The 16,907-nt window shown below is 38.4% G+C and overlaps 1 protein-coding gene across 3 annotated transcripts in view; it reads right to left on the minus strand.

The window, feature by feature from the left end:
* The window catches only part of RB195_005387 (uncharacterized protein), a gene marked incomplete at both ends in the record, with an annotated part of 47,888 nt that overhangs the window by 11,010 nt on the left and 19,971 nt on the right, over positions 1–16,907 (minus strand). For all 3 annotated transcript variants that reach the window (XM_064177844.1, XM_064177842.1, XM_064177843.1), the window contains 3 exons: positions 10,971–11,093; positions 11,172–11,260; positions 11,328–11,481. In XM_064177844.1, coding sequence (XP_064034946.1) covers positions 10,971–11,093; positions 11,172–11,260; positions 11,328–11,481 — 366 coding nt within the window. The remainder of the gene's footprint in view (positions 1–10,970; positions 11,094–11,171; positions 11,261–11,327; positions 11,482–16,907) is intronic.

A 16,907-nucleotide genomic window follows, 5' to 3' on the forward strand; every position in this document is an offset into this window, starting at 1 on the left:
ACACATACACACACACCCTACCGTAACCTGTCATCATTGAAGAATGGCTTCAGCACGCAAAATAGCTCCGGGTAACGGGACAAGAAAGAACGATCGAATGACGTTCAACGGCCACATACATGGAGAGCTGGTTGCGTTTCGCTTTCAGCCCATAAAACAGTGCATAATGGAAATCCAATATTTTTAAGGAAATGTTGTTGCGGAGAAAAACGTTAGGTTCAACATTGAGGATTAGATCAAACGTCAAGGGAAAAGTGGTATTTACCCTGTCTTAAAAAAGAAATGTCACTGTTATACGCACTTGGTGCATGATTTGTGACTGCGTGCGAGTCGAGCGTCGAGCATCATCATTTCAAGACATACTCACATGACAACCGCGAACTCGTCCACTGTGCACTAGAGCAATGGGTGCGACGCGGAAACGAAGTGTTTTTGAAATGTTTTTGAAAAACTCAAGCCAGGGAGGAGCGTGCGTGTAATAAGCCATTCCTCGTTTCATAGAATTTTATGATAAGCTCCTACCATGGAACCGTGGACATTAGAGCAACGCGTATCTGCGTTCTGGATTCTTTTCTTTCTGAGAAGTGATAACGACGGTTCAGCTGAATTCCGCCGGCTTATTCAATATTAATCGAAGAGACCCCGTAATAACGCGTGACGCAAAATTACATTAGGTTATTTTTCTTGGAACAGGAGCTCAATAATTGAACAATAACCATGCGGTCCTCAACTGCGCGTACTGCGTATCGCGTAGGAAGAGTCCCACAAACGATACCGCAGTCTGTGCCGCCGTGTTTGGCGCTGTGCAGTTTAAATTCAAATTGGAATCAGTGACCGTACTGTAAGATGGATTCTGCAGGGCAAATCATATTTTCGCCGAAAAAATCAGCGATTTGCAGGAGCCGAATGTGGGCGTCGATGGAGTTTTGCAACAACCTGGCAAATAAAAATGCGGGTATGATTATAGCGAAATGATTTTAAATGGTGAAAAAATCTATGATATCCTTACCTATTTTTTTCCACCATCTGTTTAAGCAAAACTAACATTCGTAATAGCAAACGAAATAGAATTGTAATGTAAAGATAACAAACGATAATAGCAATAAAATAAAAGGAAACGATCGGGTGAATAGATCTGAAAAAGGACAATGAATGGATATTGAGTGTTTCGTGCGAAATTCTTTCATTACGGCTAAACATCTCTGGCATATGCATAGACGTCACACCTGATTAATACACAAGTTACTATTATAGTATTTTTACGAGATATTCACATGACACATGCGTACATACATGCCGTGTTTTGAGTTTTTTTGTTCAGTTGTAAAAGTAGTACTATAGCAAATTAAGAATTTATTATGGTTAAAACTATCACAATTTGATTCCGACAGATGTCGATTCGAACCACAAAATGTCTGGATTTGGGTGCTTGGCAGCGATACACACATAAAGTGTAGTAAATAGAAATTTCCGCGGACTTATCCTAGGAAACATAAAGACATCTCCACTTCTACAGCCACTTCGATATTTAAGAAATCAGAAAAAAATAAGGAGTAAAAAAATAGATTTACTCTGCAAATGATTTCGTTTACATGAGAGAAACGAGAGTTGAGTGGAGTTGGTAAAGAGTTCTTGGAATCAATTTTTGTTTCAAAAATGGCTCCAAGCTTCCTGACGAATTAAAAAGATTTTGAATTAAGAAAAAGGGATTTAAAAACATGTAAGCATTGGTTTCAATTCATTTAGCAAAAAAAAAACAAAGATAAAGTTACAGTAATAAACTATAAATATTAAATAACGATAAAAGTCACAAAAGACTCTTTGAAAATCCAAGTTTTGCGCAATTATGTGTAATGCAACGAAACATTGTTTAAATATTAGATGAACGCTCATAATTAGAAATAATGGAAGGGAAATGATTTATATTTCGTTTCTTTCCATTTTTCAAACTTAGAAAACAAAATACATCGAAGGAACAATCCTTGTCAATTTTTTTTTCTTTTTCAAAAGTATGTTCTGAAGTGCAGTTACATATGTATGGAACATTGCATTTATTTTTAATGAAAAAAAACAATGCAGACAAATAAGTGCTGCATTCTGCAGCCCTAGAGATTTCGTGGAGACCATGGATGGGACATCGGGATGACAAGTGCAAGAAGCGTTGGACTCTCACTCAACCTGATGGCAAAACACACAAAGGGTTACAATTCTCTCCTGTTACGAATTCCCCTTAGTTTATGTAAGTGGGAAATTTTTTACCATGGTGAAACAGCGGGAACCTCAAAAATTCTGAATTACCAGAAAATTTGTCCCTTTTTTCATTTGGAGAAGCTCTCCGTCAGAAAACGCGAGTAAAAGAATGATTCTCGCAAAACTAACTAACGTTTCCACAACTAACATAGGAGAAAACTACGCATAAATTATTTTTCCGCAGAGAAAGGGCATTCGATTTTTTTTGCTTAACAATTCTTATTGTGAAAATCATTTCAACAGAAAAACTTAACCATTTAATTTTAATTTCTTAAAAATTCACGTTGAAAATCAACTTCGAAAGTAACTCAGAAACTTTGAAAAATCTGTGCCACCCATATGGAGAACAACTATGGAAAATTTTTCCGAAAATACGTAAGTGAGGAAAAGATGGGCATTTGAGAATTTTTGCAAAGTATTTTGCAAATGAGCGCAAAAAACTAATTCTTATATGCAGTTTGTCTTTTTTCTTAATCTTAAATCTGTTTTTTTTTTTCATTTGTCAGCAAAATAGTACTCATTTTCGGAACCATTTTGGGAAAAAATTCCATTCCAAGAATTCTATAGGAGCTCTGCATAACTTTCATTTTTTTTTCATACAAACGAAATAATCTACGGATAAATTCAATTGTCCCGTTGTTTAGCTTATTTTTCTGATTTCTTACATTTTTAAGTGGTTTAAGAAGTGGTGATTTCTTTGCATCTTAGGATGCATTCAGGTGGGACCTCAGTCGCACGTGTCGTGTCCCACATGGAGTCATTTTGGTTGAATGATGAACAAGAGAATTGTTAGGATTCTCACACGCATAAGGGCTGCATAGTCAAAATTGTGATCTCTTCGTTAGCTGTGCTAGGGTAAGTTCCGGAAATTAGTGGAACATTTTTGACATTTCTCAGTAACGACACCAGTTATTAAACAATAGGGCGGGTTCGTGCAATCGAGGGCGCAAGAGGTTCGGCTGTGACTGCACGAACGATGGATGGTTCGAAACCGCCCCCGTGCCAAGCAGACCTTTCATCCCTCCGGAGTCGATAAGTCGGTTCCAGACTTGTCTGAGAGGTCGAAAACGCTTTTTGACACATTGGCCGGACCCCTCCCCTCTCCAGAAGTCAGTGTAGGGCTTCATCAACATCAAACGGTTCTGAATTGGAGCGTAACCGTTTCCCCATGGATATTGATCAATGATGTGCACTTCATCTTTTATAATTACTCGATAACCTTTTAAAAATGGCACATGTGCTGCGCTCGAGGCGAAAATGCTTCAAAGGAGCTGCCTTTATTTCGAATTGAAGAACTTTCGGTCGTTTTCCCAAACCGAATCTGGAGGATTTCGTCCTTAAATTTCATTTCCTTCGACAATCTTATGTGAGTATGGTCCAACATTTTTTTCGGTACTTAGTTAAGTCATGAAGTTTCTCCTAGGTCTGAAAAACTGAAGAGTATCTAGAATGAAGGTATACTTTACAGTTCATAACTAATGCTTTCAAATACAGCGCAGGTTTCGACCGAGGCTGTTAACAAGCTAAAATCAAATTCTATCACAGAATAGCTATGAAATAAATAAATAAGGAGAAAAATAAAAAGATATATCAAAAAACAACGAACAAATAATCAGTATAAAGCGTTTGGGATTTTCCAGTAAATCTCAACTTTTAGAAGCCTTCTTTGAAAAATTTATGAGAAGAAATTTACAGGCTGAGATAGCAACATTTCTGGAATCGTTACAACAGTGAGAAGTTTTTACAGTTTCAAGCCTTAGAAGCCCAGAAGTTCAAAGGTTTTCAAGTGAAAATTTGTGTGAAATAAAAAAAAATAAAAAGGGTTGTATGCCACTGTATGCCTTTTTTCCACATACTTTCAAGTTTTCCTTTTTTTTGGAAACATCCAAATTTATTTTTTAAATTTTTCAAAAAAAAAAATTTGCTTCTCATCCACGGAGAACAGCCTTTTTTGTGCCGCTCTTTTGCGTTCTCATTCCCAATTTTTCATCAAACGATCATTTGCGTGACTCTTCCAGCCGCTCCCCGTTTCTACATCTGTTTTGAGTTTTCTTCCAGATATTTTTCGGATGCACTGATGGAGCTTGCACAGCTGCAGAAAGCATTGGCAATTTATGGCAGTCGTTAAAAAAACGGGGATTTAGAGCGTAATTGGGTCTCATTTTCAATGAACGCGCTTTTGCGTCCTTTCCACATCTCCTAATCCTAAATGACGTAGAGGTGAACCGTATGGCAAAGCGATACCAATCCTCAGGGCTTCAAGTGGAAAATGACGTGCTTAACCAAATCGAAGGGGCATTACTTGCGAGAGAAACTGAATCCCCTCTAAGAATTTATGAGCAAACATTCCCTTGGAAACGCCTTAGAAGAGAAATTTGGAGAAGTGCACGTTCTCCTTTCAGGAATTAAAACCTTCACCATAAAATGGAGTCTGGAAAAAGTCCGACAATTGCATCCGCAGAAAAATTCTATTCTTTGGTGTCAAGAAAGAATATCTGGGGAGAAAGAAGCAGATGGAACCATAACCAGCCCATGAGGGCATCGATGTTCAAATTTTCATTCACGAGTACTCGAACATTCAAATTATCAAATCTTTTGATTTCTCAGATTATTCAACTCGGGTTCCCCAATCACTCCGAATAATTCGAATTATAATTCGAAACTTTTTGTTCGAATACTAACCAGTAACACTGATCATTTCACAAACTGGCTCTGCAGGTCATCCCAATACTTACACATTTGTTTCCCTGTTTCAAAATTTTCTCCCCTATAACAAAATCCCCCCTCCGCTTTCAAGCATAGTGCTTTCCTCGATATTACCGTAGCATCCCTTTTACAACTTGATAAATATCTGTTACCACTTTCTAACGAGGACTGGAAATGAAGTTATTCGGGCATATGATACGGATATTTAATAACTGGAGCTTTTCGTTTCGTTTACCTCTTACGTATCTTTTTTAGAATCAATTTTGGGAAACAATAAAGACGTAAAAAACTGAGAAAACTAATCAAGTGATGAAAGCAGAGTAATTACATGAAGAAAACGACAAAACAGCGGCAAAAGTGCAGAAAAAGCAGTTTTACTCTCAGCTCGTGTGACACAAAAGACATTATCCGCCGTGAGCAAACAATCAGCTATTTTGCATTACTTTTGCGTTGTAAGCGATAATTTAGTTTAAAATAAGTTCATTATTCTGAACAATATTACATCCCCAATCTATCCCTTATTCTATCGAAAGTGATTTTTTTTTCGAAAAATTCAGTGGCTTTCGCAACAAAAACTACAAGCAGCAACCTATCAATCGATAGCTGTTCTCAGCTATTGTGATCTTCGGGGAATAAAAGAGTATTTTCGATGTGATAGGTGAACTTGCGATAAAAAGAACTAAGAGAAATTTTGGAACATTCAAATATCCGATTAATTCGAACATTTCGAGCATTCGAAGTGGAATGCGTCAAATAATTTGTAGCCTACGAGATGAGCAAAATTTCACATCATACAGCTGTTTAGAAGAAAAACGAATTCCTTACTCAACCACTTCTACGGAACGAAAGAAAAAACCAGATGAATAATTTGTATGCAAAATCGAAAATTCGATTATTCATCGAACACATATTCCTCTTTCCTCTTTCTCTTTCTCTTCTTTCATATTTACATATCTGCGTATTCAGAGAGAGAGAGAGAGAGAAAAAAAAGCAATTCATCACGCACTGGAAATCACAAGAGTATAAGCAAAATTCGACTCCGCCGCGCTCGCCTTCCTGGACGTGTGAAGTGTCCGTCAGACAGACAGTATGCAGTCAATGGTTGCAATTGCAGCGGCCGCGTCGCGGTTCTCCTGCACAACCTAAGCCAGAGTGCCTCGTGACTCAACTTAAGATATTTTCTAGGTAGAAACGATTCGGATGGAGAAGAAAAATAAAACGAGGAATTTGTGAGAAAACAAAGATTTTTCCACAAAACACAGAATGCAAAACTTCAAAGCAAGTCGGCAAGTTTTCCTCCTCTTCCTTCCTAGCCAGAAATTCAGCGCCTTAGCAATACACGCTGTTTCGTGGGCGCAGAAAAAGCAAGGCTGGAGGCAAGCTGGCGAGAAAGTTCTCCCTGAAGAATAAAATAATTCTGAACATCTGGGAAAAGAAACGAAGAGAATATTGAAAGAGAAGGAAATACTGACAAAAAAGACGTGGAAATTAATGGAAGGCGGGGAGCTTGTCGTAATAACTCTTAAATTGTCTTTTTGAGTGAGTAGGGGGCGGAAGCTGAACTCGTCACTCAACTGAGGAAAGCGCCGACCACGCAGCAAAACACTCAGGCATGTTAATGCTCACGCTAAAAGGACATATGAATGACGCGAAAGTTTCGTTCGGCACCTCATTGCCGGTCCGCCCGTCCGCCCGCCCGCCAGCCCCGTCTCGGCGTTCCTCTGCCCCCGGCCGACCCGCCCCACATTCGCCTCCTCCGCTCCGCTCCGTTTCGATCGCATCGCAGTCGAAATCGATATGGAAAATGGACGGACGCCGAAAACAAAGGCCCAAATGAATTAGGCTAAGAAACAACCAATGTCGGCACATATTCCCGACATTAGCCTAGCGGTCTCATAGTCTCTCAGGGTCTCATAGATGAGCAACGTACTGGCACCACAAGAATCGCTTTTAGACGAGGAGGTCGTCTGACTACGGTAGCATCTGGCGAAAAAAACTCGCATAATGCATAGCGTCCCGGCGGTTATTGGACGTAAGCTCAGGAATCTTTGACGTCATGTGCCCAATTTTCGATGTTCTTTCTTCCCAGCTGTGGGAGGGCAGTAATGGATCATTCGGATTGATATCCAAATTGCGCTGGTATTTAAATTGCAGCACCAGGGGAGGTCCGATAGAGAAATAGCAATGAGCAAAGACAAACATGTTTAATATCCTAAGGAAACGAGGAAAGGAAGTCTGGAAAGGAAAAGCTTTCAAATCCATGAAAAAAAGGGTTGAGCAGCCCGTTTTTCAGTGTCTTTATGGTCTATAATCCTTCTTTGATAAATCGCTGCACTTTTCTTGTTTTTTTTTTTGAAGAATGTTGTACTTGAGGTCAGGCTATTCTTCATCTAGATGCTGATCCAGAATGCTGTTTTTCACCAACAATATTCAAAACATATGAAGTTGCGAAGTTTTACAAATATCAATACAATGACTTAATTTTTCTCTTAACTTCACTTTTTTTTCATTTCCGTATTTTTTCGTATTCCGTATTTCTAAATTCTTTTCGCTGTTTGAAGAATATATGAATAAAATTTAGTATTTCTTTTTTTTTCCTTGGTGTTATCGCATCCTACATTTGGAATTCCTAAAAATTTGTGTGCAACTTAGTTTAAGCAAAGGATACGACATCTATGGGTTCTGGTGAAACTAGAAAACAAAGTAAGAATTTTTTATTTATATTTTTTGCAGACAGCCGAGAAAAATCTAGAGAATCGGGATTCGAAAAGGTACGAAAATGTTTTAAAATCGTCTTCTACATGCTCTTCCATCTTTGTAAAAGTGCACCTGTCTTGCGCCAGGGGATTGAAGGAGAAATCTGCCCGCGCAAATGTACGGACGTCTAATTCATCAAGCTACTCAGCTCAACGGTTCCAGGAAAAAAATCCTGGAAGAACGACTTTTTTGCCGAAAAATTGCAGAAAATGAGCCAATAAGAAAAAGGCAAAGGTAGCAATGATTCGAAATTGGATTTCGATTATAAAATAAAGTGAAATGAGAAAAATCGAAATCAAAGAAATGAAATCCATAATTATCCAAATTGGCCACAATAACAATTTCTCGGACTACTGCGCAAGGAACATAATTTTTTCTCCTTTCGATGCCCGCTACGAATTCGAGTTTCTTGTTTTGCAAGTGATATATTGTGCCAAATCTAGAGCAAAACTACCAAGCACTCTTAGAAAAATCGAGAAACAAAGGTGACTGGCTAGAATTTGGGAGAAAATCGGAAGAGTGACATGCTGACTTGACCCTCAGACTCAAATGAGGGTTGTTTTGATTATTGACGAAGGGGTCCTCCGTTTCAAAGGAGGATTCTTTGTAACGACGCTTTGGTGGCAATTTTATCTGCTTTGGAAGGATCCTAACAATTTCCACTAGTGATGTGAACCTTTCAAGTTTTTTTTTGAATATGTAATCAAAAATTGGAGGTCGAGTGGAAGTACTCACTTACTTGAGAAAACTGAATCCATCTTAATTTTCCGATTACAAAACCTGTCTGCCTCAACAGGAACACTTTTGAGATTTTTTTAAAAATATCAAGATCTCAACGTCTCACACATTAAGAACATAAGATTCATGAGCTGCTACACTATATCCTTGTTCTTTTCATTAATTTTCGATCAATACCTATATGAAAGGACGTAAGATCTGTAGCGGTGCAGTCCGCGACATGCCTCCGGCTTGATCACTGCGCAAGTCCGAGTTCCTTCCCATCCGCACCTAACACCTTATGTCCGAGGACTCCAAGGATTTCTCCACGCACAGCAAAACTACAGAAATCACGCTATTACGTTACGCAGAACATCGTTGCTAAGAAACAGTAGGTCATGAATAGATGACGTATGAGGTCTACACAAGCGTATTATTGAAGGAAAAAGATACGAAGCATTTCCATTTCCGCAGAGGAAACATAAATTTTCGCCCTTTCCCTTCCTTTTTTCCACATAAAATGATAAAATGCATATTTTAGTTGATTGTTTAGAAATGACACGAGATAGAATGGAAAGGTAGGAAGGAAGAATTATCTAGGGATAATTAACGAAGCTAATCTGCAGTTCCAGCGAAGAATCGAAACTCTTTTTGAGTGGGAGAGCTTACGCAAGACTTCAAATTTTCAGAAAATATTCTAAACTACGCAGATTTTACGAAAACAAGGAAAATTTCTTTGAAGTCGGCCAGAAAAAACCGCACTATCTACAATTCTGCGTAGAACGTTGCGGCGAAGAAGCAAATTGTCAGAAATGCTAAGAACTCAATAAGAATGGGATTCTTCGTGAAAATATTCGCCGAAATGTATGATTTTCCGCTGAGAAACCAATCCCAGGCCAGATTTTAAAAAAAGACCTGAAAGCTCCAAAAAATAGATTTAAAAAAAAACAAAACTGAAACAACTTAGCTGAGAGCAGATAACTACGTGATCAAGCGTTTAAGCCCCACAAATGTGCACAGAAGTTCGCCGAACTCATCTCCACAAATCAACATCGCAGAGGAAAAAAATGAATACAAAAATGAGAAAAAATAAATACGAGAGTAAAAAAGAATAAAGACTTTTCGTTGAGAATTATTTGAGTGAAAATGTAGCAAGATTAAAATCAGTTTTCTTTCCTACTGCGAAATTCTTCCAGAACATTAACTACAAGCGAGAAGCACTGCTATTCTCATTCTGGCAGATTTAGGATTCTGGCAGCAAATCCGAGCCGACATTGATGAACACCTGCGCAATACGTGCGGCTGTGAAGAAAACAAACAGCTCGATTTCAACTGGGAACACCAGTAATGAATGGATTTTCACATGAGGTATGGGAAAGGAAGAACTCAAGCAGTTAATTTTTGTCCAAAAGTGTCTATTTCCGAGTTAATTTCCCCATCATCTCAGCCATTAAAACTGAGCGCTTTTCTTTCTTTTCTTGTCAAAATTCGTGGAATATGATATATATGATCAAATCTGATCATCTATGGATTTTTTGGGTGGAACACCAGGAAGCTGTGCGGGCATACTCGATCGATTGTTGTAAGTTTGTTCTCAACAAAAAACCCAGAACTTTCACCTTTGCTATTGAGAGTCTTTCTGTTTTTTTTACAACGCTGCGCTTGCACCTGAATTTTCCCTGGATCAAAATAACACCACTATTTTTTTAAAATTTAATTTATGAGCTGAACAGATTACGACGTGGGTGACTTGGAATTTTCTTAAATTACACACTACACACGCTACGCGGAACCTCGGTTCAGCGTAGATTACTGAGCAGAATAGGTGCGGAGGTGGGTAGACGGATAGACGCCGAGAAATTCGGACGATGAGGAAGCGGATGCAATTTGTCCGGTGGAATTACATAGAAGGCGGCGTGGTGACGAACGCGTCCACCCCTTCATACGTTCCATTATCGCACACACAAACCCATATTCGACAAAAGAGTTCGAAAGAAGTCGATTTTGAAAGAAGTAATTCCTCGCGCAGAAAAAATCAACGTCGCTTTTTTTCAGATTTCCAAGTAAACACAAAAAAATGCATATAGAAAATGTGTTTAGACGACGGTGAAGACGACTAAGGCGGGTCCAGGACGATAGTGGAGCTGGTGCGACATCAATCTGCATTCCCCCATCGCCAAAATAGATGAGCAGCGGACGCTCCTTCCTCGGAGGTGTAAAAATTACATAATTGCACCGAGCACATCCCAGAATTGAGACGGGACTCTTCCTCTCCCCTTTCACACTCTCTTTTTTCCTTCTCTCTCACTCCCTCCTACTTCTTCTCTTCAATTTTAGCCGTTGTTTGGATTTCTCTCAGAAACTCGAGCAGCAACTCATTATCTGTAGTCTGACAATAATTCCAACGCAATACACGAAGAAAAAGTCCGCAAAAGCACGTCGATTAATTAGTAGGACGGCACAGTCCAGCAATTATTCTCACTTCCCATTTGTGTAGAGAAACATCTGCAAAAGTGCGTCAAATAATTAACACGACATACTGTAATCGTTCCAGCTCAAGACGTTCTTCTTCAGCTTTCTTTCTAGACAATTCTTCTTCTTCTTCTCGTCTCTTTCGTTCTAGTTCTAGGAGTTTCTGCTGTTCTTCGACGGCTAGTTGTTTCCTTCAATTAGTGGGAACTATCAACGAGTATGGCGCTAACTGAATTTCGTCACGGGTGACGTCATCATGAAAAACATACTTCAGTTCGGAAATTGTGCGGTCAACACGTTGTACACATTGCTCGTAGCAGGCCATTGCTCGTTCCACCTCGAAGTTTGAATCGTTCACCTGGAAACTTGGCCATCGGTCCCAATTAGAAGAAGGAAAATATTGGAAAATAGAAAAGTGCTCGTACACGAACGCTTTCCACAAGCGTTTCGAGGCTTTTCGTGGTGTCGCGAACAGGCGCCGCCCATTTCTCACGACTATTCGGTTGCAATTGGTTGATCACAGACATCATTTCTCGTGATCGTTCCAGAAGATTCAGTGATTTTCGATATAGATCTAGGCTGAAAAGAAAAGACACATTGAAAATCCACTGAATAAATGGGAGAGAAACACAGGAAACACCGAAAAGAAAACGGATGAAAGAAAGAAAAGAGAGTTCAGAGAAGAAAAAGAGAAAAAAACAATTTCTTCTGAGTTCAACTTCCACTGCATAATTATTAATAATAATATTTTATTGAATTTTTTTACTACGTTATCACTTATATTACTACTACTAGTACTACCGCTACTACTGTTTTATTATTACTATTATTTTATTATTATGCAAAAAATTCTAAAATATTTTCATGCAAATTAGCACAACAGTGGTTCTTCTTCATGATGAATCCTGAAGAACTTCAGTGTATATCTCTCTCTCTCTGCAACCCTCCAGAAACTTCCAATAAGGTTTTCTGGAAATCATCTCGGCACAAGGAGATGTGGCTTCCGACACTCGTTTTTAAGGAAAAAAAGGAAAATCAAGGAAGTTAATTGATTAAAAAAATAAAATAAAATATCTATTCATAAAATGTGACAGAAACCGAGAAGCAGAAATAATGCTGTTCGTCGGTTTCTAATTAGGGAGAAAGCAGAACGGTTGAAATCATTTCCGATGTGTTTTCATTTAAAAAAAAATAGGTACAGAGAGGGGAAAACACGTGACGCCATCCCACAGGATCGTTATCGTTCTAGTCATTTCACTAATTGAGCAATTTACGGCAAAATTACCATTCCGAAAAAAATCGTCGATGATATACGTTGCTCAACGTGATGAAAAGACAATTGACGTAAACAAAGAGAAGAAAGAGTATGAAGATTTGAAAGACGTTAGCAAAACGTTAGCAGCATCAGGGTAATGCATCTAAGTAAATAAGATCATAGAAATTGTAGGCAACCGATTGACTAATACAGCACGAATATTATTATTCGCATGATAATTTTAAACAGATTCGTCGGGAGATTCGAAGCTCTTCCCGTCCGAATATTCGAGTAATTCCAATGAAATTCGAAAAATTAGGAAAACAATTAGGAATTAACAATTAGGAAAAAAATTAGGAAAACGAAAACATGTATATAGTCGGAAAAAAGTTGAAAAATTCGAATGCTTGAATATTTATGTTGTTCGAGAATAGAGTGTCGAATCCCTATGTCCACTAATTCAATAAAACAACATTTTTTGGGTTGTCACTAGCGATTGGATTTAAGAAGAAAAGGTTATGTGAACCAATACGTATGTAGATAGGGCTACGCAAACAAAAGTCCTTCTCACCACATCCGAACTCGTGATGGATTCCCAGATTGCTGGAAAACATGGGGGGGAAGTATAACCCACGAACAACGTCTTAACTTCTACAATGTTTGTAAACAAGTCTACAAAAAAAAAAAAGAAAATGCTGTGAACACCAATGATTTCACATAAAAATTGAGGTTTAAGAAGAGAATGCGACAAATTTTAGAAGTAGCGCCGGAGATGCGGCTTCGTCAATAACAACCGTTGCTTGCTCCTTCGCATAATTGCTGACTCTCACTCCCAATTAGCATCCTGTTTTGAGGACGAAATTGGCACTACACTCTTCCGTGCTCTCCAGCTACTGCGAGGAAAACGAACTGAGAAAAGGAGGAATGGGAACTAAGAAAATACTCTACGCTTGTAGTCCCAACTATAGTTGCCAGGAACTTATGTTTATCCGAGTGACCGCGACGCGTCCCTAAGAACTCAGCAACGTTTTCTAAATGGAACAGATATGTAGCAATCCACGCTATCCACCACAACACGCGGTACAAAAAAGCAAAGCCCAAAAAAGTAGTGTGGTTATGGAAGACGCCGCAAATGCTCCGCATTCTCACCACTAACGAATTTTTCCTGCTCATTCGCTCCGCTCACGTCTCAATTCCGCTGTTTTCCGCGGAGTCATCAGTGCCGCTGGACATGCGCATGGTTTTTTTTACTTTTTAAATTTTACTTTTACCCAGAATTTCCTCACATTTGCCATAAAATCATATTTACATTAGCAGAATGCAAACAATAACGGCTCCGTTATACCATGTAAGCGATAGTTGCGAGAAATATAAGAATATTTTCTTTTTCTGATATCATCTTGCCTATATGTACACACCTACGCTGGAATACGAGTCAAAATCAATAAGCCATCAAAATTCCCACACGAAAGAAAAAAAGCTGGTTGTTCTGTGGCAATTTCGAGACGAAAATCATCGTACTTTGTGAGGGCCTTGGATTTACTTGAGCAATTCCAGGGAAGTTTATTTGAGTAGAATTGCAATGGATTTGTTCCCGTTTTTTTTTCTTCTCCTCAAATAGCGGCATAATTAGAAGGATAAAGTCTCCGACGTAACAGTCGGTTCGGGATGCGAACTCGTTTCACTGTAATTCGTAAACGTTGCGGTTTTTTGGAACGTGTGCTGGCTTATAAAATGACCTGCGGGGACCAGCCGTTGAGTCAACATCAGCGTTTTTATCCTCCCAGACAAACCTGGCACCGACTTACCTTATTTATTTTAATTTAACTAATTATTTTAATTTCAACTTAAATCGACCGCGGAGGAATGAGAGGCTTGGTTTGCACTAGGGCGGTTTCGAACCATGGACCGTGTGGCTACAACGAACCTTTTACCAACGGCGCTACAACCGTCCCATTGGATTAATTATGTTTGGAAAAAAGTGGTTCCCACCATTACAAACCAAAAGATGAAAACTTCATTCATAAAAGTAGAATTCTAAGAATGAAAAGGCACTACAAAATCGTAATGAGACCCTGATTCACTATTATTTAACAATGAACAAGTCCCAATTACTACCTATCGATCATTCTATTTTTTCTTAACAATTCTAACTGCATTACGCACCTATGTTAGTTTCTTCCGTACTTTTGAATTAAATTTCTGCCAGGAATTCATTCGAAAATAACATAAATGAGAGGTAATCGATTACAAATGACTTTATGCTATTTCCTTTAGGTAATTTGTTGTCTTCCGATTAGAACATAAGACATACTGGTGAAAAGTCGTTTAACTCTACCTGTTGAGGGAAAGTCAGTTTTCAACCGTTTTTTTTTTCAAAGCTATCTTTTGCGAAAAAAAAAACACTAAGGAAACTCATTTCTTATTTGATTTGTTGAGTGAAGTTGAACAGGCGTCATTCACTGCGTCATTCGATAAATAATAATTCCATTTTCATGCAAAAAAAAACCTCGGAAGAGGTGGAGATACTCATAAATTAAGAAATGAAGTGTTATCGATCAGTACTCGTTCCAACTTTGTCGAGTTCACCAAATAAATGATTGATTTTAAAATAAAGTTAATAACGATTAGGTTTTTCAAAGATAATAACAAAAAATATAATTTGGAATTAATAATAGAAAATAATCATAAAATAAGGATTAAAAAAATACATCATAATGTAAAAAAGTTTTAGTCCGCTTAATTGGTCTCAAAAACAAAAAAAAAATAGTGTTATTTATGAAAAATCGCTATTCTGGATTCATTGGTGTGCAGAATAAGCGAAGACTACGCGTAATGGATGAATATAATACTTCAGCATCCTTTACGAATGAGAATGCTTGCAGTGGCCGTCATTTGTGCAGCAAACAACTATAACCCTGGTTAACGACCGTCATACGGAGCTAATTATAGAATCCACTCGAATGAAACTACCACGGAACACGCTCGACGTTTCCGATGAGATCATTTTTTGAGGATTGTGTGATTGTTTTTTCTGTAATCTGTCAGTTGAACACATCAATCACAGGACATCAAGAGGTAGGGGGACTTCCATAGCTTTGCTACAGTATTCGCTCACACTAGAGCGGAGAACCGCACTGGAGATCCCATCAGAATTCCTGGTATTCTGAAGACAGTAACGAATCTTCGCAGCTCTCATTTTGTAAAAAGGAATTGAGGACAAGAAAAAAAGAGGAAACATAAGCGGAGGCAAAACGAGTTAGGATCCGAAGAAAATTTCGCGATTCGACCACCTTCCCACTAACAGACAGCGCAGTTCACGAGTATCAAAGTGAAAACGCCCAACCTCTGCCACAGATCAAGGGATTTCAGAGGTCCGGAGCGCTCAGAACGAAAAAAAAATGACTCTCATGAACACTCAAAATGAAGTGCCGCTCTGGAGCAATCGATTTTCCCCCTCACCTGATGGTTGCCCGAAAGTAAACGCTGTCAGAAATTTTCCTCTTTTTTTGAGGCCCTCTAAGTAATTTTTTTCAGAGACGTTTTCGTGTACATCATGCGTGCTTAGGGTTTTGAATGCTGAAAATGTTCCTGGATTTGTAGAAATAGAATGGGGAAGATGGCTGTTTTCACCAAACTACTTGTGGACTACGTTCTGGGTCCCACATCCTGTGGAAAGAACGCAGCCTTGAGAATTCGGCCAAACTCTGCTTTTAGAGCACAAAGTTATTTACCTTACTTAAATTACTCTGTTATTTACGATTACTTATAATATTTCTACCAATCTTCACCATAACCCTTCTTCATTAAGAGCTAATAATAGTAATAATAATAACAATAATAATAATAACCAGTAGTAATAATAACAATAGGAACAATCAGAATAAATAATTGGACATTTGAACATTTTAATGAAGCATACATTATGAAAATACTATTGCGCCTTCTTTTTGTATGAAAAGAGTGGAGTTCCAGTTTCGGGTGCGGTTCAAAAAATTATCACCACCACTCACTCGGGAAGTGGGAAAAAATGAAGATGGGTGGAGTTAAAAGCCTCGGCCTATCCTTTACTTATGGTCGAGTAGATACTTCGTTCCCGCATCCTTTCATCCATCCATGCATCCATTCAGTTGGAGAAGTGCTTCACGTATTGGCTGATGTTTAATGGAGCGTTACGAACTACTAACTCGTCCACATGAGATGGGTGGATCGTTCCTAGGCTTAAGAGCGAGAAGTTGTTAAGTGTATATACAGCATATATGCAGTTAATTGTAATATTATTGATTAATTTTAGAAAATTGTTGGTTTTCTGCTAGTTTTTCTTCGTTGTTGACTACGTATAATTTACCAAAAATTGCACTATCAGCAGCAATAACAGTCACCTTCCACCTATCTCCTGGAAACTCGCAAATGTGAGATCAATTTGAACCATGAATCACTCAGGTCAGGAAAAAAGTCTTCAAAAAGGATGAATACGAATATGAAAGGAAAAAATAGGGAACTGACTCTGACTTATCTTACCACAAAAAAAAACTTAGTCGGTGAATGAATGAACGAAAAAAAAGCATGAAAAACAGAAATTTTTGAGATCGTCGTTAAAAATGGAGGAACAAATTCCAGAAAAAAAAAGTAGGTAGACGGAAAACCGAGAACTATAGTCGACAGATGAAGGAATGGACGAAATGAAGAGATGAAATCGAGATCTAAAGGGTACTCGAGTAAACAAACAAATGAATGGGCGGCCTGAATA

Source organism: Necator americanus, chromosome I (genome assembly GCF_031761385.1).
Source record: "Necator americanus strain Aroian chromosome I, whole genome shotgun sequence".
In the NCBI taxonomy this organism is placed as follows: Eukaryota; Metazoa; Nematoda; class Chromadorea; order Rhabditida; family Ancylostomatidae; genus Necator; species Necator americanus.